The sequence below is a fragment of the Python bivittatus genome, unplaced genomic scaffold (assembly GCF_059951505.1).
Source record: "Python bivittatus isolate LINGU-HERP-01145 unplaced genomic scaffold, Pbiv_v1 ctg000840_np1212, whole genome shotgun sequence".
In the NCBI taxonomy this organism is placed as follows: Eukaryota; Metazoa; Chordata; class Lepidosauria; order Squamata; family Pythonidae; genus Python; species Python bivittatus.
Window position 1 is genome coordinate 26,642,855 of NW_028277113.1, and position 24,263 is coordinate 26,667,117.

Below are 24,263 nucleotides of genomic sequence, written 5' to 3' on the forward strand. Positions count from 1 at the left end.
TGCCAATAAAAGCGCACTCAGGTCTGGACTCTGCATAGGCAGGGTCAGAAGAAATTATTGGGTACTATTTTGTGAAATTACCTGAGATTTGTTTCAGCACTGTTGATTCTGAGGAAGTGGAGAAGGTGCTATGCTGCATGAATTTTATGACCTGTGAGCTAGAGATATGCTCCATCACCTTCAGACAGGAGAATCCAGGAAGTGGTCAATGCCTCTTTGAGGGAGAGGTGATGCCGCCTGTCTTGAAGGAGGACTCAGCCATTTATACAGGTATCAGCTAGTCACCATTCTTTAATTTTTAGGGAAGGTTGATGAAAAAATAGGTGCTACTACTGCAAAGAGATCTAGATGAAATTATTTACTGAGATCCCTTTAATTCAGGTTTAAGGTCTGGGCATGGGACTAAAATCACATATATTCTGATGGATGACCTTCAGGGACCTGGATGGGGGAAGTGAGGTGCTGCAGTGTTTTTCTCTCCCCTACTTGTTAATATTTACAGCTATCCCTTAGTTTGGGTGAGATATGATCAATATACTGATGCTATTCAGATATACATCTCTGTCCTGGACCAGGCCATAGATTCAGTGGAGGTCCTGGAAGATGGAGATGTGGTTTGTCCAGAAATAATTTGGTTCTCTGCAAGTTCTGGTTTTGACCTTGGAGATGGTTATACTACTGTTGTACTGTACAGCAAATCTGTGATAGAGGGCTTCTTCTATACTCATGACTACTAATAGTTTTGCTCAGTTTGGTCTGGTGTACCACTTTTGGTCCTTCCTAAAGGGGGAAACCTTGCCAACTGCAGCTCATGCTCACATCACCTCAAACACAGATTTCTGCAATCTGTTCTATATAGAGTTGCCTTTGAAGAAGCTGTAGTAGATGCAAAAAAGCATTACACTGTTTGCTGGTGGATGAGATATATTACCAGTTTTATGGGCACTGCATTGACTTCCAATAGGGTTCCAAACATAACTCAAGGTGTTTTAACTTATGAAGTCCTTTATGGCTTGGTTCCCAGATATCTTTAAGACCATCTCCAAGTGGAATCAACTCATCCAGTCCATTGTATCAAGTAGGATATTGAGGGTCCCCCCATATTGAGGGATACTGAGGTTCAGAGGATAGATCAAGAAACAGTGGTTTTCAGTCACTGTTTTGTCTCTTTGAGTTTTGGATAGTACTTCCCCAGTGATATTTGGGAAGGCAGGAAAGATGGAGATTTCCACTGAGATTTTAATTCATGATTTGAAAGGACTGTTGTGGATTCTGGACATTTGGGTGGGATAATATTTTTAAGCAGTTGTGTAATGTATTGATGTCTTTATGTATTTTGAATTGATATTTGGATATTGTACAGAGCCAGAGATTTTTGGACTGTAGTCACACATAAGAACTGCAAATAGATAAATAAATAAAAGAACAAATGCTATTGCCTGTTTCATCCCTAGCCGACAGCTCAGGCAATTTAAAGCTATATACGTAGCTGTTCCAATTTTAACATAGTTTTCTCTCTTCTCCCAATATACTTTCTGCCATGAACACAATTTAGCATGCTGAATTGACAGTGTGGTTGACATTATCTATTTTAGACTACTGTGGTTGAGCCTTTTCCATTCCATTCACTGGGCCTTACCTTCCATAAACATTTTTGCCGGGGAAATATTAGATAAATGGCTTCTGCAGAAGCATCTGCCTGCATAACGTTGGAACGGTACTTTCCAAAGTGTTTGTCAGTCTTATGCAGGCTCCTTAGATAAATGGGTTTAGCACTTTTTTGAAAGAGTGCTAGAAATGTTTTTTAAACAGGTTTTAATGCTCTCTTGATAGAACACTAGTCCTGTTCTGGACAGAAACCTGATTTGAACTGGAAAAGAGAGCTGGGTTTTATCTAGTGTGTAGTGCTGATTTGGCCTCAATGAATATACCACAAGTTTCACAAGCCATATTTTTCACAGTTTTTATTACTTGACTATTCCTATGCCAGTTTAGCTAACTCCAACCTATCCATTTTGCCTCTACCTCTTTTTATCACCAGTCATATTGACTGTAATTATTATTTCATTCTATATCTGCATTTAAGTAATTTTAGTAAGGAGCTACATCCCAGTATTTCTCATCTTCTCCCAAAAGGGTTCATTGCAACCTCTTACTTATCATCCATTACAATTCTGAAATTTCATAAGGCCTTCACCTTAGCCAGGACGGATGCTTTGCCTCCAGGAGTCCTTTTTGGACATTTTAAGGGCACTCCTATGCACCTGTGGTTGTGTTCAGGTGGTGATGGTTCAACAGAAACCCAAAGCCACATGCTACTTTATTGCTTCCTATATAAGGACTCTAGACAGACTCTTATATATCCTATCTTGAAGAAATTTCCAGGTAGGAAATGTGATTTTTATTTAATGTTACTTCTTTTGGACAAGGACTCAAAAATATCCACCCAAGTTGCCCATTTTTGTGCCACCATCTGTATGGTATGCCACACCATTACCTAGATTTGGAATTTCTTACAATAGTATTTTATTTTGATTTATTTTAGTATTTTTATTCTTAATTATTTTAGACCCTATTATATTTACTGTTTTTCTGTCATTCATTCATTCATTCATTCATTCATTCATTCATTCATGCATGCATGCATGCATACACACACACACACACACACACACACACACATGCTGTAATCAACTTGATTGAATCCTGCAATTGCATAATAAATTACATAATAAAATATATTAAATTGTATTATGCACTTATAAAATGACTTCTACTATTTCTGGGTGCTGTTGGCCATGGCTGCTCAACAGCACTGCCATTCCCTTATAACACTGGTTATTACTGTTTACTCCTTCCTGGTTCACTCTGTGATCCTTCAGGCCTGTGATCTGTCAGCGAGGCTATTTTTTGGACACAGCTTAGCACGCTTTCAGAAGAGGACTAGACATGACATGAAACAGGCAAGAAGCATCTCAACATCTGAACTCTGTTAGCTGCACAACTTGATAGGGGCCTAAACATGCTATTCTATGTACCTTCCTACATTTGCCTATTCTTGCCTATTTGAATTTGCCTATCCTTGCCTATTACAATATTTGCCTATTCTAAGTACCTTCCTACATTTGCCTATCCTATCCTAACATATGTAAAATGCAGCTATTGGTGGTTGCTTTTCTTGCTGGTAAGTGATTGGAAGGGAAAAATAAGTCAGGAGAATCCACCAATCACATTTCTTAATTTGTCCTGCATTAAAATAGTCAGGACGACATCACTTGCCAGCCTTGGTACTGCGGCTGAATAGGGATCACTACCGCAGGTAGCACAATATACGCCACTGTATTTTTTTGCCAGCTTTAATGTGGCCATCTGGCTGGGGCCAGAGGCTCACTGTAGTTTATTACCATCATGATAAGCCATGGTTCATCTTGCTGTCTAAACAAAACCATAGAGTAATATTTTATATTGTTTTCATTGTTTCGGTGTGATAGTGAGATGAAAGAATACACTTAGGAGAGTTACTTGAATATGAACATAACTGTGGATATGCCAAAATGATGAATGCCCCAGCAACTCCTTTAACATACTTTAATTTGCAGATAGCTACATAGGCACAAAGGAAATGCCCACAGGATTAACCTAAAAAAGCTGAGCAGAATAAGGCAATTCTTTTAATATTCTGTATATGATTTTTTTTTGTAAAGTTGTGCAATACATTTTTCTTTTGCTTCTAAACTCTATGTATTTTGCATTTGAATGGAATAATTCTTGTCTTTTATCTTCTTCAATGATAAAGAACATTATGTGTATTGGTAACATATTAAGAGTACAGTATTTTTTTCCAATTACTTTTGAAAGTATACAGCAATAAAAAATACTGATTAATGTAATTAAAAGCTAGAAGAGTATAACACTATCTTAAGCAAAACAATAAGTATAATTAAAAACTAAAGCAAAACAAAACCTTAGTCTAAACACCATTTGGCTATAAGAATCATGCACATAATTTCCAAGTCATTGTTTTATAACCTTTTCCATGTGGTTATTTATTTCAGATTTTAATGAAAAATTTCAGTAAAAAAGGACTAATATATTAGCAATACAGGTAGTCCTCACTTACTGACTGCGCATTCAGTGACCAAAATTACGACAGCGCTGAAAAAGGAGATTTACAACTGGTCCTTGAACTTGCGGCTGTTGCAGTGTGCCAGCGGTCATGTGATTGCTATTTGGACACTTGACAACTGGTGCATATTTATGACAGTTGCAGTGTCCTGAGGCCATGTGATCACCATTTGCGATCTTCACAGCCAGCTTCTGACAGGCAAAGTCAATGGGGAAGCTGGCAGGATGCCACTCTTAATGACCGTGGGTGATTTGCTTCACAACTGCAGCCAGAACTGATGTAAGTTGGGTGCGGTTATGTGATGTTTCACTTTACAACTGTGTCGCTTAGCAACAGAGTTGCTGGTCCCAGTTGAGGTCAGTAAGTGAGGACTACCTGTATTTCAGGATTGTTCACTGTCTCTTAGATGAATTATTTCAATTGAGTTGTTAATTACTGCTATCATCAGGGTCTTTACTAAACATACTAGACAGAATTTGGAAAGAGTTCTATTGACAGCCACCAAGAATACAGTAACGTAACATAATATATACATCTAGTATATATTTGAGAATTATTTTTTTTTCTTGAGTTTCATAACAACTAGGCTTAAATTTACTGAACTGGGCTTAAGAACAGTATCTGCATTTAATGGATTCTTTTCCAGTAGGCCCAGTTGCTAATGTTAAAGGGCTTGTGTCTTGTTTAATGCCATTTGCCAACTACCTATGATAGTTACGTGTTGATTTATTTCATTCCTTAACACCTAACTTTAACTATTTATTTTGGTATCAACATCTTTGAAATTGTGATTTGGCTTTTAACATTTTATTTTAGTTGCACTGTTTGTATTTTATACTTGCTAGCTGGTTTGAGCAGTTTTTTTTAACGGAAGGGTGGGTTATACATGAAATAAATTATGAATTTTAAATTTCCAAATATGCAGAAAAAAATTTGGTCTCAGGGCCTATGAGATCACACAAAGACATAAATATTACGTAGATGAGAATCAGAAGAAATCTATAAGGGCTGTTGATGTCCCTTTCTCCCATGCTATGTTAAAATTTCCCTGATATAACAAAGCAGTATTACAATGAGACAATTAAGCAGGTTTCATAAGCATAGTTTGTTTAAAAGAGATAATGGATGGGTTCATACATCATGCTAAGCTGCGAACGGCCACACATGATTTATAAATGGTTGAGAAACCATAAAATATTGTGTATCGGTTCAGGCAACATATTAAGTCCAAAGCAAGTAAAACATGTTATGGCTTAATGCAATACATGAATCCATTCACTGTGAAGTTCTGCCACCTTTGTCATGTTGGAGAGGGGTTTTACAAGAGGGAGAAACAAATCTTATGTTCTACCTATGTGGATTATTCATAATGACTTGTACCTTAGGGTTCAGCAAAAACTTTGTTCTTCCTATCTCCTATTCTAAGAAAGAATTATGAGATGTTGATCCATAAAACTGTATTCATTTGCCATAAAATACATTTACTAAGTACCCCTTAATAAATCTATTTTATAGCAATTGAACAAAACTTTGTAGAATTCAACACGTATATTTTTTTGCATCTAATATTTCATAGTCACCCATTTTATAACCATGAATGGGATAATGAAAAACCATAATTAAGTTCTATAACACTGCTTTTCCCTTTGTATTTTAATTAGGAAATTTTAACAATGTTATTTCAAAAAATTAAATTAGAATGTATTTTTCTTTTGTTCACAGAAATGGCAATTCTGTTTTTAATGTACAATACTATTAAACTAAGTTCCCATGATGATTCTACAGTAACCCTCTTGAAATGCTAATATAGTTTTCACTCATTTATTTAATTATTTTTCTATGTCCCATAAAAGCACTTTTATGTTCAATTCTTCTCTCAATACTTTATCTTCTACAACGTAATGAATTTGTTTTTACATTATGAAAACCAGCCATTAAAGAAAACAGAAAGGCTATAAATTATTATTTGCTTTCTTTTTTTTTTGTATTAGTTACCAAAAATATAGTACCAGATTTTAAACATGAAAAGGAAATATGTAAAGAAAAGAAATAAGTGCTACAGTTAGTTATGCAAATATGTTAGTTCTATTAATTATTAGTTTCTGGAAAAAATATCTAAGGTAGTATATTAAAAGATAATTTAACACCTCAAACATATACTTTTCCAAGGAAATTTAGATTTGGTTATGGTTTAAGAAAGGTAAGAAATATATCAGTTACAGTATCAAGCCTATGGGTCATACTTCCAGTAAATTCAGGCAAGAAATACAAGACCCCCCCCCCCATACCAATTGTATACTTGATAGTGGAGATAATAAAATATCTGATTTTGACATAAATAAACATTAAATCCATTTTTTAATGTCCTTATGATATATTTATTCACTGTCCTATGCCAAGAATCTCAATCTCAAGTACTTTCATCTTGAGACCTCCTTGCCCCCATACCAATCAGATACATATCTACTGAAGAGTAAGATTTTAGTGAGGATTGTTATTAAATGAGTCTGCAGTTTCAGTCAATCATCTTGGCCAACTATGAAATGCGGAATGAGGGAATTGTGTTCTTCTTCCACTAAAATATTTTTATTTAAAAGAATTGTAGCATAGTAGAATAAGTAGAATGAGAATAGGGTATAAAACAATTTCAACGTGCCTCAGTATTCACATATTGTGTTTACTTGAGAAGTCTGCTTCAAAATATTCTGTGTTTTGCTTTATCAGTTGCCTTTAAGACATAAAACCACATGCTGAACTATATACATGCATTCTGTCTTTTGCAGTATTTTCAAGAGCTGACCACCTGCTGATGTTAATTTAAGAACAGAAGTATTTTTAAGAGAACTAAACATTTCATTTCTTGTTTTTCTTACTTCACATTGTTTTAGCTTAATCAAAAACAGTTAAATACTCTCTTAGGCAACACAATCTGTAGGTTTTCTAAACCCGATTCTTGGTTTTCAAATAGATTATATAAACATACTGTATATTCCAAAGGTATGCATATCGTTGTGGCTAATCAAAGTGGAGATTATGCATAACCACGTCATTGTCAATAAATAACACCCTTAGATCTTCTTAGTCCATTCCTACCTAGAAAATGCCCAAATTAACAATGGGAAAGATCCACTTCTGCCTTAGTTTCATGCCTTCAACATACAAGTAGGAAGTAAGGATGCCCACACTGCAAAGTGATTTGGACCGCATGTGCACATGAATTTAGCACGTGCCATTCACTAAAACTGCCCAATTTTTTTTTTAAGGCTTCTGTGGGAGCCTGAGGGAAACTTATAACTGGGCTAGATATTTACTATGACTCTTAAAGCAGCAACTACCTTTTCCTTCAGACTCAGACAGTAGACTAAAAAAAATGATGGACTGCTTTAATAAATAGCAGAGAGATGCTGGGCTTATGCAAGGCCCAATACTTTTTTGGAATCGTTTTTAAAATGTATGGAGCCATCCAATTATGAAAGGTATCTCAGCCAACAATATCAGGGACCATGAACAGTGAGGGTAATAAGTACAGTACAGCAAACATTTGCCTTTTATTGTTTGTTGACCTGAGTGTTATAGGCAGAGAAGGATATAACTTGTAAAAATAAATACATACATACCTCCACAAATTCTCAAAATGTCTTCACCTTTGTATCCTAAGAATAAAATGGTGGAACTGAGGGAGAACCCACTTCTATTCAGCTCTATTTTTCTATTACTTTGAACAGAATTGTATTTAAGAAACACAGGGCAGCCACCAAAAATGACCTTCTAGTAGAAGCATTTAATCTTTAATGGTATGTTTTTATTTCATCAAGTTATGAATGTCCCTGATGATTTAAGGCCATACGATTTTATACAGGAAGAGAATTTGACCTAAAGACATTGTTTCTGACAGGCCATCACTCTCCTGTAACGCTGTAATTTCATTTTTTTGTTGCAAGGAAGACATTCAGCAAAAAGCCATCTCAACTGAGGATTAACAGTATATTAACTCTCAAGTCTCTGTACCTTGATTTCTGTATATAATCACATTCTCACCTATTAACATACCATAACAGAAGCATGCTGTTTGGCAGGTGTTACCAACTGTAATAATTTTTATTGTGCTAATGTTGGTATGTTAATAAGTGCATATGTATGGTACAGTCAGCTGATCAGATATTAGACCGATATGATGATAAAGGCAAAGATAATAACAATATAATTGGAAGAGAGGAGGAGAGCACATATAGAGCATGAAATGAAGGTAATGTAGGTAATTAAACTGGACATTATGTCCAGTCCAACCTGGAATGTTGACCTCTATCTGGCTTGGGTGAATGAAGACATATATAAAATTAGCTGCATATGTGCCTACATTTCTATCATTTTCAAACATGAACCCCATCATTTTTTGGATGTTTCTGATCAAAAGACAACTAGTCTGGGATTTCTTCTATTGTCACAATAAAACATTGCCTTAGCTGAGGTGTATATTTACAAAAAAATAGCTTGCTATCAGATACCTTTTATTCAGAGAATTACAAGCAAATCTGGGAAAGATAGGAACACTTTTTTTTTCTATACTTGACGAAGTGCTACCAGTAATTACCTATTTATCAATGGTGGGAAATGACCCAGGTTCTGTGGGGAATGTGCCAGTTTAAACAAAATCAAATTTCTAACAGCAAATAGCTTCCTTTGGAAAACTCCATAAAATTCCATATAACCCTTCCTTATTAGTTGCCAAGAAGCAAGCAAGCAAGCTGTCCGTCCATCCATCCATCCGTCCGTCCATCCATTTATTTATATGCCTTAGTAATTTAAATGGTTACAAAATCATCAGTGCAGATGTAAGCAATTTGTGAGGGGACTCTAATGGACATGCCATTTCACTGTTCAAGCATCTTACCTTGTAAACTGTAGATTTCTCCCACACTATTCTGCCGAGTGATGTGATGCCAGTATGCGCTACGAGGAAGTGAGATTGACTTAGGTAATGTCATTGGTTCAGTCAAAGTGGTCTGAAGCTGCAAAGATGAAGAAAACACATCATAGCCTGTTTTTCAGTCTATCTGCCGTATGTGTTTCAAGCTAAGATTATCATGATCAGTCTGTTAAACAGATATATTTAACTCACAATTAATTACATTTAATTGTGTCCACTAGTGCCGACAAAAATCTGATGAAAATCAATAGGACAATATATTGTTTTTAAAATTTTCAAAGAGCCAGTTTGGTGTAGTGCTTAAGGTGCTGGCCTAGAAACCTGGAGATTGTGAGTTCCAGGCCTCCCTTAGGCATGAGAAGCTGGCTGGGTAACTTTGGGCCAGCCCAACTCACCTCACAGGGTTGTTGTTGTGGGGAAAATAGGAGGAAAGAGTATTAGGTAATATATAAAATATATAAAAAAGGCAGAATATAATAGTAACAGTAGCAGTAGTTGTAATAATAATAATAATAATAATAATAATAATAATAATAATTCCCCTTTGTAGCAGTATACTTGTTACTGCAATTGCATTTCAAGAGGCATCCTTACAGAAAGGCAAACAAAAGATAATAGTTTGCCAATCCACTCATGGTTACTTTCAAAGCTGTTCAGAAGAGTACTGTATTATTTTACCAAAGAAGTAGAAGTATGAACTATCCATATATGCAGCTGCCTTGATATCTGCAAGGAAGCAAAATTGCAGATATTGTCCAAGGGATGGGAAAACTGAATTACAGAGATCTCCATAACACTATAAACTACCTATCTGCTCAAAGCAAACTGTACGTGATGTTCCAGGAACAATGTCTGTGATATACACAGCTCCTAAGATAAGTGGTGATCTATGCACATAGGTTTGCTCTATATATTTATTGTCTTGCTGAAATAGGACATGGTTGACAAGTTAGTTCATAACAAATATCAGGAACATGATAATCATACAAGGAAGTGACTGAAGATGAAGGAAAAGAGTGAAAAGTACATGGAAACTACAGTGATCAATTAAGAAGAAAAGTGGGACAATATTTTCCAAATAGAAATAGGAAACACATAATGGCTTGTACTGAAAGAAAATGCATAGTCGCATATAAATTGGGATAATAAAGAATGAATACAGATTATATCGTAATTTTTTCAGATGAAGATAGGATCCACTGATGTTCCAAAAAGAACTGAAAAATTATGGACTCAACTGACAAAGAATATTATTTTCAGAACTATGTCACAGAGCCTACAGACTCAGAGAGATTAGTTAAACTTTTGTAAAACAGATAAATTCATTATTATACCAAATACATAAACCAACTTTAGAAGTTGGGGTTTTTTTGCTTTACTATACAGAAATAAAAATCAGTTAAAAATAAAATAAAGCTTATTACAATATATTTAGTTTTTAAACTCCCTGACTACACAAAGCAATATGGATATATTTTTCAATTACGTCAACAGAAAACCAATTGATAAACCAAGAGCTGCATCAGTGCACCTCTGACTGATGTAAGAATGATGGACCTATTTGGATAGTCTGGGGGAGATGGGCGGCATATAAATTTAATAATAAATAAAAATAAAATAGTTCATCTCAGGTTAGGGTTAGGTGCCTGATAGATACAAAATCTTCCTGAGGACACTTCAGGATTTTCCCCATGACCTGGTGGACAGTTCCACTATATAACCGATCACATTCTAGAATACAACAGTGTCCACACTTCTAAGCTCTTACGTGTTTGCAAACTATTCAGGGTAACATGCTCTCTGCTGGGGTGAAGCAGTTGGTACAATGCTCCTGCTGGTTGCTGTGACATGCTTGCAAAGTTCTGTGTGGGTAAAAAAACCTCATATTCATTCTAATGTAGATGCCATTAGGTTGGAGTCTAGGGTGACAACTGGGTTAATGTCTTGTAATGTTATCTGGGATTTGTTTGATCTTACGGAGGTTAAGGAAGTAGAAAAGGTTCTTTATAGTATGAGCTCTGCCACCTGCTACTGAGATCCATGCTTTTCCTGGCTACTTCTGGTGCCCAAGAGGACTATGAGTAGCTGTAATCAAGAGGTGATGAATGTTTCTTTCAGAAAGGATGAAGTGCCATCAATCTTGAAAGAAGTGGTAATGCAGTTGTCTTCTGAAGAAGTCTTATCTTGACAACTTTTGCCCAATATCTAACCTTCTCTTTCTGGGGAAAGTGTTGGAGAAGGTGATGAGAAATCAGCTACAGAGGATGATATAGAAACCCCTCCCAGCATGGATTCAGACACAGACATGGGGTGGAAACAACATTAGTTGTTCTGGTAGATGAACTGCATCAGGAGCTAGAAAGTGGAGTGCACCCCTCTTGGTCCTTATAGACCTCTCAGCAGCTTCTGATACTATTGACTATGGTCTGTGAAGGTTGGGAGATAGGGATACCAAATTACAATGGTTCTGCTCCTACTACAGCAGATAGATTCAGTTGATAGTAATGGGGATAAGCAGTCAAGCCCATGATTTCTCCAATGTGGGGTGCCCCAGAGCTTAATTCTTTCTCTACTGCTATGTAATATCAATATGAAATCAGTGGGAGAGACTATTCATTGTTTTGCTGTAAGATATCATCAGTATGCTGATAATACCCAATTATATATCACTACCCTAGGCCATAATTGGGAGAGCTGACAATAATGGATATGCTGTGGAAATCCTGACCCAGGGTCTGGAGGCTGAGAGTTTGGATGTGGACCAAAACAAGTGAATGATGAATCTGAGAAAGATGGAGTTACTGTTTGTTCAGAAACATCATGGTTCATTGACACCTTTAGTGATTGTTATAGGAGGAGTTACTGTCTTCAGGAGGAGGACTGCAACTTGAGTATCCTCCTGGATTCAAGGTTCCTGCTGAAACAGCAGGGGGGTTGCCCAGCTTGGACTGGTGTGCCAGTTGTGGCCCTACCTAATCTTGAAGCCCTGAAGGTAGTCACTCGTGCCCTCAGCACCACATTTAGACTCCTGCCACATGCTCCATACAGCACTTCCTTTGAAGATGACAACAGAAACTGCAGTTCATATAAAATGCAGTGGCCAGGTCATTAGATGTTTGCAGGAATTACCAAGTTCAATTCAAAATGCTGGCTTTGTCCTAAAAAGCTATATATGATGTGGTTCTTGAATATTAAGAGACTCTCTGCTTCAGATAGAATCTGCCTGGCTCACTGGTGCAAGCAGGGAAAAGCTGTTTAGGATTCCATACCTCTAAGAGCTCAAAGGGATGTGGATTGAAGGACATCCTTTTCTGAAGTTGCCACTTGTAGAACTGTATTGTCAAAGGCTTTCACAGCTGGAATACGATGGCTGATGTGGGTCTTCCGGGCTGTGTGGTCGTGTTCTGGAAGTTTTGGTTCCTAACGTTTCGCCAGCATCCGTGACCAGCCGCTCACAGATGCTGGTGAAATGTTAGGAACCAAAACTTCCAGAACATGGCCACACAGCCCAGAAGACCCACATCAGCCACTTGTAGAACTCCTGGAGAAGTGCCAGGCAACCTCCTTATTTATGTTCCTCAGAGCAGTGGAAATTGTTTTGTTTCAGTAGGCCTTTGGTGACTGATGTTTTATTATGACCATATGGTGTTTGGGATACCAATTTTACTGAATTTATGATTATCTATTTACCTTCAGCAATAAGTGAAGGTAACATTCTCTGGACTGCTCTTAAAACCTTTTAATATGTGGGTTATCCTTCAGTATCTGGCTTGCTCACAGAAGGGGTAGCTTAAGAGAATATGAGCCACTGATTCTATTTTTCTCTTTCCACACTGGCAGAATTTTTCTAGGTATGAAATCTACATCTATCTGCCCTCCAATAATGCAGAGGGAGAACAGTAATGTGTGCCCTTGAAAAGGCCCATCTTTGTTTGTAAAAAATAAGATTTTGTAAATAACTAGTCAGGGCATCGTTAGCACCTTCCACCAATAAGCAACAGAAGTGTGGGGCTTGAGCCAATTTATGGTGCTCCATATTCTGTCCTCCCTTTAATCATTCTTACAGCATCCTTATACCTCAGTTCGCTTAGACATTCAGGTGAGAAGCCAGTGGTAATAAGATTTTTTTCACAAACTAATTGCCAGTTGTCTTTATAAGTATCCATTAACAAGAGAGGAAGCAATCCACTGTAGTTTAAAGTGACTCTGACCAGGCCTGAGTTTCAGTGTTTAGGAAGCCTGCTTCTAGGCTCTGGAATACATTAACCACACATCTGGGAACATATGACTCTATGGAAAACGGACTGGATCCATTCATAGGATGTGAGATGAGAAGGTGGACCTGACTGTATTCTATTCCATATTGATTTGGCCTGAAATGGTTTAATCATTGCTGGAGCAAATCTCCCTCCTTGTATCCTTTAAAATCTTAGAATGGCTATGGCACTCTTCTGTGCCTTAGAAACGGCATAAGCAATTTGAGCCTGTAATTAATGGTAAAGGGATCAGTCCTTCCACGGGATTTTTTTCAGGGAGCAGGGGCAGCCAGGAGATTGCAGAGAGATGGAAAGATGTAAAAAACTGATCCCACCTCTCCATTATTCACTTGCTTATAGGCTCTCCTCTCACTGTTGGTTAACTATTACAAACCTTGCAATATATTTCAGATGAATCTATCTCTCTGGGATTGATTCTAAAATTCCAAGTACACTTCCCAGTTCCAATCTCTGTAAAAGAGATCCCTGATATATCTTTTGCACTGAAAAGAAGAAAAGGAATAAATGTGATCTGCAGGTTTTGTCCCAGCCAGACTGGATCTGTGAGTAAGGCTGAGTAAAACTGGGAATTGGCAGCTCTAAAAGGCAGTGTTCTGTGCAAAGTTCATGGGCTTGCAAGCAGCAATCTCATTAGAAGGTAATGATTCAGAAAAACAGCATTAATTCTCATGTGGTCTTCCTACTGCAGCTATTGTACAATGATTAAAGGACAACAGGGACATGACAGAAAAGCACATATTGGGCTGTGCTGTCTGCATATCACAGCCATGCTGCCCACAACCCTAATTTAAAAATATATTAAAAACTACACATGAATACAAACGCAAATAGCATTTACTGAAGCAAAGTTTAGAATTATTGCACATTTTACATATGGTCAATTCCTTTTCAGAAGCAAGCCTCATTTATAAATATGTATAAGTAACTGCTACAAACAAGACACTTACTCCAGACTGAACTGCATGCTCTGAACAGGAATTTTGAGAATTCCAGGGTCAGAACAAAATATCCTTTTTAAAAGTTTAATTCTATAATGTTTCAGGTATTCCAATATCCTGTGACTGGCTTGCTTAAAAATGAACAAACAAAAACCTCCGCCAGAGATTATGAGAGTACATTAGTCAAGAGAACAAGCAACAGATTCTGTCCATGCTGTTAGTAGCTGGAACTACGGAGATGTCAGTAAATCTCATTTTCATAAACTGTGGGAAAAACATGTGGGACATAAAAAATTATCTACTTTCTGGTAGATAACACTTCATTTTTTGCTACAGACAAGGTAAAAGTATATGAGGCAAAATATAATGCTCTTATCCTTGTATCTTCTGTAAATGTTGCACTTTCTTTTCAGGCAGACTTCTATGAAGAAAAGTGCGTACTGTGCATGTGCATTATAGATACTGCTATGACGCTGAATTTTCAGTTTATAAATGCAAAACCTCAGTTGCTTTGCTGAGCAGCTTATTTTTCCTGTTGTTGCTCACGGGCTCTGCTGAAGTGAGTCTAACAGACTGCTAGGCTGCTCTTTACTTCACCGATGACCTCAGTTCTGTGGGTGTTTGTGCAGACACATGAAACCACAAAAAGCATGTTTACATGTTGCTTCCTTATTTCCAGTATGACTTTAAAATATATATTTTCCTCTAAATTGTCCCTTTAAGCAGTGTTCTATATATTGGCTGATTGGTAGCTCCCATCACATTTACCTACATGGTTCTAGAATAAAAATTATTGTTCCCTAATCCCCATGACTGAACACTTAAAAAAATGTCAAATTCTATTTTGTGGAAACAGAGATCATTTACATCATTTCAAGTTTTGTTCATGTTTGAAAATGAATATGTATTTCATGTATATTCCTTTCAATTTGTCATCAAGTATATAAGCAAAAGTGACTCAACACAAATTATAGAGATGGATTTTCTGACGCGGTCCCTCTCCTAAACATGCGGCATGGAATAAGAGGACAGCTGCTCTTATAGATTGGTAACTGGTTAAAAAAAACAGTAAAAATAAATGGGCAATTCTCAGTTTGGCAAGATACGCAAAATGGAGTCTTTCACAAATCAGGTCATACAGTGAAACTGATTCTGGATCAAGAGAACTGTATACTTTGTACACTATAATTGAACTGTGGATTCACTACTAGCAGTTGCGATAAAGGCAACTAATTGGGTGGTTTTAAAAAGGAACTGGACGTGATCAGGGAGGATTAGGCTATTGGTGGGAATTCATATGGATGATTTTTTTTTAACTACCGCCTGTATCACAGGCAACATGTTTTAAATGTGTTTGCTGGAAGCAACAGTTGAAGAAGTTTATCTGTTGCCCTCTAGTCCAGCCTTGTGAGCTCTGCAAACCTACTCTGTTGGCCACTGGGCGACACACTATTCTGGCTCTATGGAAGATCTCATGGCACAGTGTACTAGATCTCTCTCTGTGTGCATGTATGTGTGTGCGTGCACACAGACACACATTGCAATATGTTTTCATATAACAAGCTTGTCCACCAGCCTTTTTGGAGCTCACATTGAGAGGCTTGCAAGCATTGGTATATTGCTCACGGATGCCCTTTGAGTCTCACTTCAAATAAGAAACACTACTTCAACCTCCAAAGCTGCTTCTGAAGCTTTAAAAGCTTCATTGCTGCTGGATATAGGCTATTTGATCTCATACATTATCTAAATGATATCCAAGATCAAAAGATCTTTTTACTACAAAAGGAAAGCAAAAGTTTTTTTTCCCCTTCAGAAGCAGCAATGGAAGAAACTTTACCTTCAGATGGGCAGAATTCTCTCTCAGAAACAAATACATCCAGTATAATAGTACCATTTCTTGCTACTGAAATTATAACGTTTATTTATACAAAGGATTTTGGTCTAAATAGAAAAAGATAAAAGCAAGAATCTGAACACTAAAGGTCGATATAGTAATATTCCAATTAATATTTGGCTTGACGTTGCTGCGTCATCAGGGAGATTACTGACATGGTATACGGTTTAATCTCCATAAATATATGTTAAATGTAACTCCTCACAGTCCCTCTCTTTAGTTTATTTATTCTGTCTTTCTCTATGTTTTCTTCCTTCTTTCGGCACCTCTAACCCCTTTAAAGCTGTAAGGTCCTCAGGGCAGAGACCTGTCTTTTGCTTATGTTACCCTATGAAGAACATATTGATGGCTGGCTATTTATCACCTTAGCAACAGAGTGCACCCTGCTCTGCTTTGTCTCTGTACTATAAATATTCTGTATCAGATGGTAGCAAATTGGAGTGTATTTTCCTCCCTGGCAAGCAATTTGTGACATCTCGGGTAATACAATATTAATATTTGCATCATTGAACACATTTCAAAATTCTGAATATTATCACAAATTTATTAGGAAAGATACTATTGAGGACCTATTTGACATAATATACCTTTAGTCACTGTATTATATAACACAATCTCTTTATGTTCTAATGGACATATCCTCTCAAGCAGAGGTGGGCAACATTTTTGTTCACTTGCAGGCTGCATTCCCTCAGACTAAGCTGCTGGAGGCTGTGATTAGTGGGAAAAGCACCACTGAGCTGAATCAGAAGAGGGCAGGGACCAAGACAATTCTCTCTTGTTGACAGATCTTTATCTCTCTGACTTCTCCTTTTTTCCCTCCCTTTCAAGCAGCAGCCTGCCAGAAAAGGGACAGATTACTCTTCTTAAGAGATCTGAACAGACCCCTGGCAGAGGGTTTTAAAATCAGGCTGAGAAATGCATGTGGCCTAGGGCCACAACTGCCTTCTCTTCTTTTCTTAAATAGGTTTAACATCCAACTCTGAATTGCCCAGTGAGATTTTAATTCATTGTATTCGTTTTTTCTCAGTTACTGATATTTATGGAAAACATTTTTCCTCAGTTACTGATATTTATGGAACACATTTTTTTTTAATTGTCTTACTTCCAAACTAGCAGGAGGGGCTGCTTTTAAAATAATCAGTCTAAGCAGGAATATGAATATATATATATATATATATATATATATATATATATGTGTGTGTGTGTGTGTGTGTGTGTGTGTGTGTGTGTGTATGTATATATATATATATATGTATAAAACATTTCATTCTACCTTTATTTGAATTTATCTCTAATAAATCATTACTAACTGAGACAAATTCAAGACTGGATGGAATGCAAAGAATCACTCTGCTAATCAAGGCTGAGCACATAAATACTCCAAATGAAATTAGTTATGGAACACATTGGACTGCTACTTTCAACAGTTCTGCAGTTCATCCTCTTGTGTCCCCAGTTGTGTTTACTATTATCCAAATCTATCACTTGATCACTCACATGACTAGTCCTTTTCTGGCTCAAGAGAAGAATCTGCAATATCATGATGGTTCTTGCATACTGAATAACTGCCAATTTCCTGCCTGAGACAAGAGTCAGAGGGAACTCCTTCCTATTCCATGTAGACGAGCCAACCAGATTGGTACTCCTACACCGTAACTGAGAGCATCTGGATACCTAAGGGTTCAGGGCAAGTGGTGAAACACATAACTCACTTTTATAATGCATTATTATTTCCTGACTCCTAGAATCTGTCACCTGAGATGGCTGCCACACTCCATGCTACAATAGGGCCCTCTGTGATTATAGGTGGATTGTTAGTGGCAACTGACCATCTTCTTCTTCAGTGCAACTTGCTTGGCTTATGATGAAGTGAGTTGCCCTGCTTGCATCACATGGCACATGCTGGCTTCTCCACTTGGTGCAGCTCTTTCATGTTCACAGTAGAAGGACCCATAAATGACATCACTGGATGCTAGTAATGCCTGCGGACAGCTCCCACCAATTGGAGTCAGCCATGAGTGGGTTGGTTGGTAGCACTGGTGCCAGTGGCATGATTGAGAGACTGCCACGAGTGGTCTACAGGCAATACTAGCATCCTTTGGTGCAAGTGAGAGGCCTTACTGGATGCTAGTGCTATTGCAAAACCATATCATTTGGGTGGTCGTGAATGTGGGCTGGTGTGAATTTTGATTGCATAACCACAGGGGGGCTGTGACAGCTGGAACTTCAAGGACCAGTTGTAAGTTCATTGTTTCAGCACCATCGTAACTCTGAATGGTCGCTGAACAAATAGACGTAACCCAAGGATTACCGGTAGACCATTATTTCTGCCATTGCACAAATATACATATTTGGCAAAACTATAAGGTATATATAATATACAAAGATGGACTTCCAATATTAGCTATGCAGAAATGTCCCAGGAAATTAATTTTAATATGTATCTTGTATATGATTTGAAATGTAACTGCTTATGCATCAAGCTGTCAATTACATATGACGAACATACTGGGACAGTAACATTCTCTCCCCCACTGTTCCTGCCAGCTAAAATTTCTACTTAGGGCATAATTTGAAAACTAAAACAAATACATCAAAATCTAAAGTGTTACTTTTGTTTATAGGAAAACTCAAAATGTCCTCACTTGATTGACTTTCAAGGTTTCTATGTCTAATAAAGAAACAAAACAAGACAGTACAAAACAAACCAAATTCATTGCTACCTTGGTAACTTATAAATATGCTATTTCTGCTGCTTGCATTATTTATACAAAGGGAAATAACAGATTTTTCTTGGGTGACTACATAAACTGAAAAAAATGTATCAATTAAATAAATCCAGTTATGGCCTAAATCTTATGCCTTGCAAATCTTAGGCCTTTGACACAATTCAGTTTGCCTACTGTGATGATTCCAAATATCATCCAAGCACAATTCAGATAACAAAACCACAGATTCTGTAACATTCACCTGAGTAAGACGCAAGCATTAGAATTACATAAGCTTTTCCTCTGTTCCTTATTCCTTCATCTCTTCTCCTTACAACAACAAGACCTATCGTATCTTTTTGTTGTTTTCATTGTGGATGATGGGAAAGTCTCCACCACTTTCTTCTAATGTAAGACACAGTATGATTGTTGAAATTAAGCACACTGAGAAATATTTGTTTTCCAGCATTTACATGTCTACGGGAATTCTACATTAACCTGTGCTCCTTGTACTTGTAGTCAGCTGTACAACCATGGCAGATATGGTAGAGCAAAAGATGGATTCCATGATAAAAAAAATTAAATGCAAAGGAAGTAGGGTGAAGACAAGAAGGTGATTAGATAAGAAAGAACTGGTGAGGGGAATCTTCCTTGCAAAGAAGATATTATAAAGGAAGGTGAAGTTTGCTACTTGTTTTAGATAGGTATACCCATTTCAAATGTGCCTTTGGCCCCAAAACACCATCGAGAGAGAGTGTGAGAGGACTCTCAGCCATACCACTCTGTTTCACTGTTTCTTAGTTAACCAATTAAAAAAAATGCACTTGTTGCCATGGAGAGCCCCACTCCATGCATTTTTCTTTTCACATATTCACATATTGTGAAATATACATAGACAGCTGAACATATATGGAGAACATTACGTTACCTGATGGCATATTTACAGAGGGGGGGGGAAGCAGGTTGTTTCCCGAGCCTACCCTTTCTACTGTTATTCCTCATACTAACGCCATTGAAGATGCAGCCAACAATGACAGCACTGTAGTAGCAGCCACAGCGGTTCTCTCTTAACCATTTGATTCTTTCTAAATTACAAAGTGTGCAACCATTTGATTCTTTCTAAATTACAAAGTGTACAAAGTTTGTTCTGCCACCTCAGCCGCTCTGTCTTACTGGACACTTCTTCTTTAGCCTTTTTTATGGAAATGCGTTTCATAAAAGTGACATCCAAACTTTTTTTATTACAGCCTAATCATGAGGGGATACAAACAAAAGTTGCAGTGGACTGAGATTGTGAGATTCACTCTGATTATTAATTAATTAATAGGAGGCCTGCTTAACTTGTCAATCATGTATGGCTCCTGAAAAATAAGTCCCACTGCCTTATTTCCAGATAGATGAGTACAAAACTGTAGCTTAAATATCCAGGTCTTCATTTATGCCAGTGCTTAATCAGGGCATAACCTTAATGTCTGTTTCAGTATATGAATTCAAACCTATGTAACATCATGTTAATCAATTAATAAACAACCTTTAAGCATATATTAATTATTATATTTATTTTGATCAACTGCAAAAGTTTAAACAAGGAAAGCATTGCTAGGTACATATGTTTTACACGTGCATTTTAAGATGATGTCATGAAAATATAACCATCTTAGCTCTGTCCTCTTCCTTACAACCTTTCTGGGCAAAGTCAGCATAACATCAGGAATAGAGAATATAGGGCAAGTGCATTTAATGGAGTATTACTACTGTCATACATGAGATATTCTGCTAAGGATTTCCTAATTAAGAAATAATTCTTTTTAAAAGAAATCTTTAGCTATTGTGCATGAAAAAAAAAAAAGCTCAATTCCTCCTTTACTATTTTATTCAACGTGTGACTTTGTTTTTAAATTATATTTACACATAACACAATTCATGAAATCATGCCAAAATATATTATATATTAGTGTATACATTGATAAGTAAATATGGGAAATTAGCATATTATATACATAGGAATTTGAAGTTTTATCTCACATTAGTTATATCTGCCAGCTTGTCTAGAATATCTTTAATTTGTACATGATTTCCATGTTTCTTCAAATTCATTACATTTTTCCTGCCCCTCCATTACATTAATAAAGATTTATAATAATGACATTGCACTCATATTTCAGCTTTCTTGCATCCAAATTTTCCAATATTTCACATGAATAGTTATTGTGACTTATTCTAAATTAGGCCAGTACAAAGCTTGTTGAGTTGCCTTGATAGCAGACTTGTGGTGAATGAGACTTAAGATAACATAACATATTTAATTTCAAGCAATATCTGAATTCTATGGGGTAAATTATGCTTCACTATAGCACCTGTGCCATGTGTGACTTGGTTTCAACTATTGATTTGTATAATTTAGGCTAATTGTGACAGTAAGTAATATGGAAGCTAACTTGAGCAGTATGATTTATAATAGATTTGTAGAGTGACCTCATTTGTTACTTTAAAGTGGTATTTAATAGATCAGAAAAGGATATATGATTAACTAATTTAATAAATTTAAATAATAATAATAATAATAAAAATAAATAAATAAATAAATAAATAAATAAAATTCAAATTAATATTTGAAAAGGGTACCTGGCCATATTTTCTTTACCTTTCTATCAGAGCTCTTTAGATCAACTCTCACAACTGGCAAGAGGAAAACTAAAAAGAAATCCAGAGTAATTTAATGTGCAACAACATATGCCTGCTCTGAGAATACTGTATTGACTTTCCCCTAAATGGGCTTTTCTGTTGAAAATCTCCTTGTTTTCCTGGAATTAAACATGACCTTCATGATTTAAACATTTTCAGTACCCTTCTACTTCTTGATATGATTTTTAAAACTGAATAAAAATAAAGAGCAAGGTGGGCCCTTAGATGCTTAATATATACAGTACAGAACTGCTAAGAAATGACCTATAGGAAACTCCTTGATTTTTAAACTATTAAGCTCTACAATTATATGGAGTTAAGTGTTCAGCTTACAATAACTACATAAGGAGGATCTGGGTAACTAGTGATCCACCAAACCAAGGATATATGAATGGGATTTCTTGAAAGCTAATACGCTTCATTTCCCAACATCTTTACCACCACTGGTTATGTTTCACAGAAGGATCTACCTGATTCCACATAGAGAAAAGAAAACACACTTTTAAAACTTTGAATGTCCTGATTTGTTATCGTGAATGCATAATTTTAGTCAAAACTTACATGCAATTACATGCATTTTGAACCTGCACCTCATTAGGAAGAAAAAAAATATTGGTGGGAATGTATAAACGTGATTAATAAATAAAACAATAATTTTAACAAGGAATAGTTTGATATAACTAATATAAGTTTTTTAATAATTGTCAATTAAGTTAGTTAGGGTATAAAGTTTCTTGATTTTATTTCAACAATTATTTCCTTCCAACAAATTATCTTTCAATAATAGAAAGGGTCTTACCCGTGCTTTCTGTTCCATCTCCATCATCAGTCTTTCATGTTGCTCAGCTATTGCCAGTGTTGCAGAATGGACCTTCTGATAGATCATCTCACCTTCCCTTGTCTGAAAGGTAAATAGCCCTTCTCCTGTGTCACACATCCTGAAAAATGTAGATACATGTATATTTATACTAAGATGAGTTTCTGTTTTATAGTGGCTTGATAATATAAAAAAGCCTAGCTGGGATCTTCAGTACTTATTAGTATTGCAGCATTATGTCAATTAGTAAAGGATATTATTTAGTGAAATTTAAACAGCATAAGACAGGAGTTCAAAAGTTTTTTTTTTTTTTTAAAGGCAAAGAACCTATCTTGCCTTTAAGAGCATACTCAATGAATGGGTAAAATAAGGGCAAAAGCTTAATCTAATTGAAATGTGTATCTAATTAGAGTTCATTAAATTTCACTTGTACTTAATACTTTTTTATTTCCCGCACATTAAAATATACAGTTTGTGGTCAACAAAGTTCCTGGAGGGTAAGTTACAAATTGTTAGCAAAAGTAAGAACAATATTGATATTAATGTTGTTTTTAAGCTAAATGCAACATTAAAGTAATAAATGAAATACTTTCAAGTAATATCACACAAATTTGCATGCTTAAATTTGTATGCGCGTGTCTCTCTCTCTATACTCACATACACAAACAAGATTATGTGAATAATCAAGAATCTCCTTTAGAGTTGCAACATATAAAAATATTGGAGGAAGTGCCCAAGCCATTAAGACATTTTTGAAATACCCAAGTAATCACTCCTAATGTTTGTGTGTTAGGTATTGATTTGGGGAAAGCCATGAGAATGTGGAAACAATGGCTTCACTGTTTGGTAATTGCACAAAATGAATTAAGGACTTTAGCTGGACCATCCAATATGCCAACATCCCATATAGGATTTATTGGTTTTGCCTCAGCATATTGTGTGGACATGCCATTAAACCATGATTTATTTCTTACTGAATTGTGGGAACCCAGCTAACTGGGACATATCAAACAATCCATGGTTTGAAAAATCATGGCTTAGCAGATGCATGATCCCAATCAATGAGATTTAGAATTAGGATATAAGATTCAGATGACAAATTCCATTAAAGTCTGTGGGATTTACAATATAATATACATATATAACACACTAAAGATTTCTTAACAAGGACTGTCCTTTCAACTGTAACGCTGCTGTTACATTTCTAATGTATAACATGCAACTTGCTGTGGAACCCACCACATCCCTTCAGTTCTTAATGAGCACGCCTATAACCAATATGTGAATCTCAGAGACCATACTGAAGAACATCTCCTCATATACACTGTAGAAATGAGAATGCTGATGACAGAAATATACAAGCCCCCTTATGTCATCCTGAAAATTGTTCTAAAAGTTACACTTAAAATGTTTCTACGCAACAGTGGCATGGAATCACAGTTATTTACTTAGAGGTATATTGCTGCAATGACAGGAAAAAGCCAGAAATATTTGAGAAAAATAAAAATACAGTACAGAGCCCTATGGGACAGTTAATGAAGTAAAGGTTAAAGTCATGAAAGATCACAATAAAAGTTAGCAAAGGTTAACAAATAAAAACAAAACTGAAGCCAAGAAAGATTGAGCAAGAAATGCAATTAATCAGGGCATATTGACAGCCGACAAGCCCTAAAGGTGAAAAAAGGTCACAGAAGCAAAGAAGCCCTGTAAATCAAAATGAAGATTAACACATTAAAAGTGAACAAGAAATAGCACCAAGAAAACAAGCATATGGCAGCTCAACATTTATCTATTTTAGAAGATTTGATACAGGTGTTATCTGTTGGCTTCTCTTTCATTAAAATCAAGGAATGTTCTCTACAAAAATGTAAGTTTTACCACCTCATGT

General features: G+C 36.3%; 1 protein-coding gene across 2 annotated transcripts in view; it reads right to left on the reverse strand.

The window, feature by feature from the left end:
- DOK6 (docking protein 6) overlaps positions 1 to 24,263 on the reverse strand; it is a 220,769-nt gene that overhangs the window by 38,983 nt on the left and 157,523 nt on the right. The window contains exons 6-8 of one of the 2 annotated variants that reach the window (XM_088130756.1): positions 22,358 to 22,496; positions 9,018 to 9,135; positions 7,744 to 7,779 (exon numbers count right to left, since the gene is read on the reverse strand). In XM_088130756.1, the coding sequence (XP_087986882.1) occupies positions 7,744 to 7,779; positions 9,018 to 9,135; positions 22,358 to 22,496 (293 nt within the window). The remainder of the gene's footprint in view (positions 1 to 7,743; positions 7,780 to 9,017; positions 9,136 to 22,357; positions 22,497 to 24,263) is intronic. The other variant, XM_088130757.1, reaches the window with a different exon arrangement.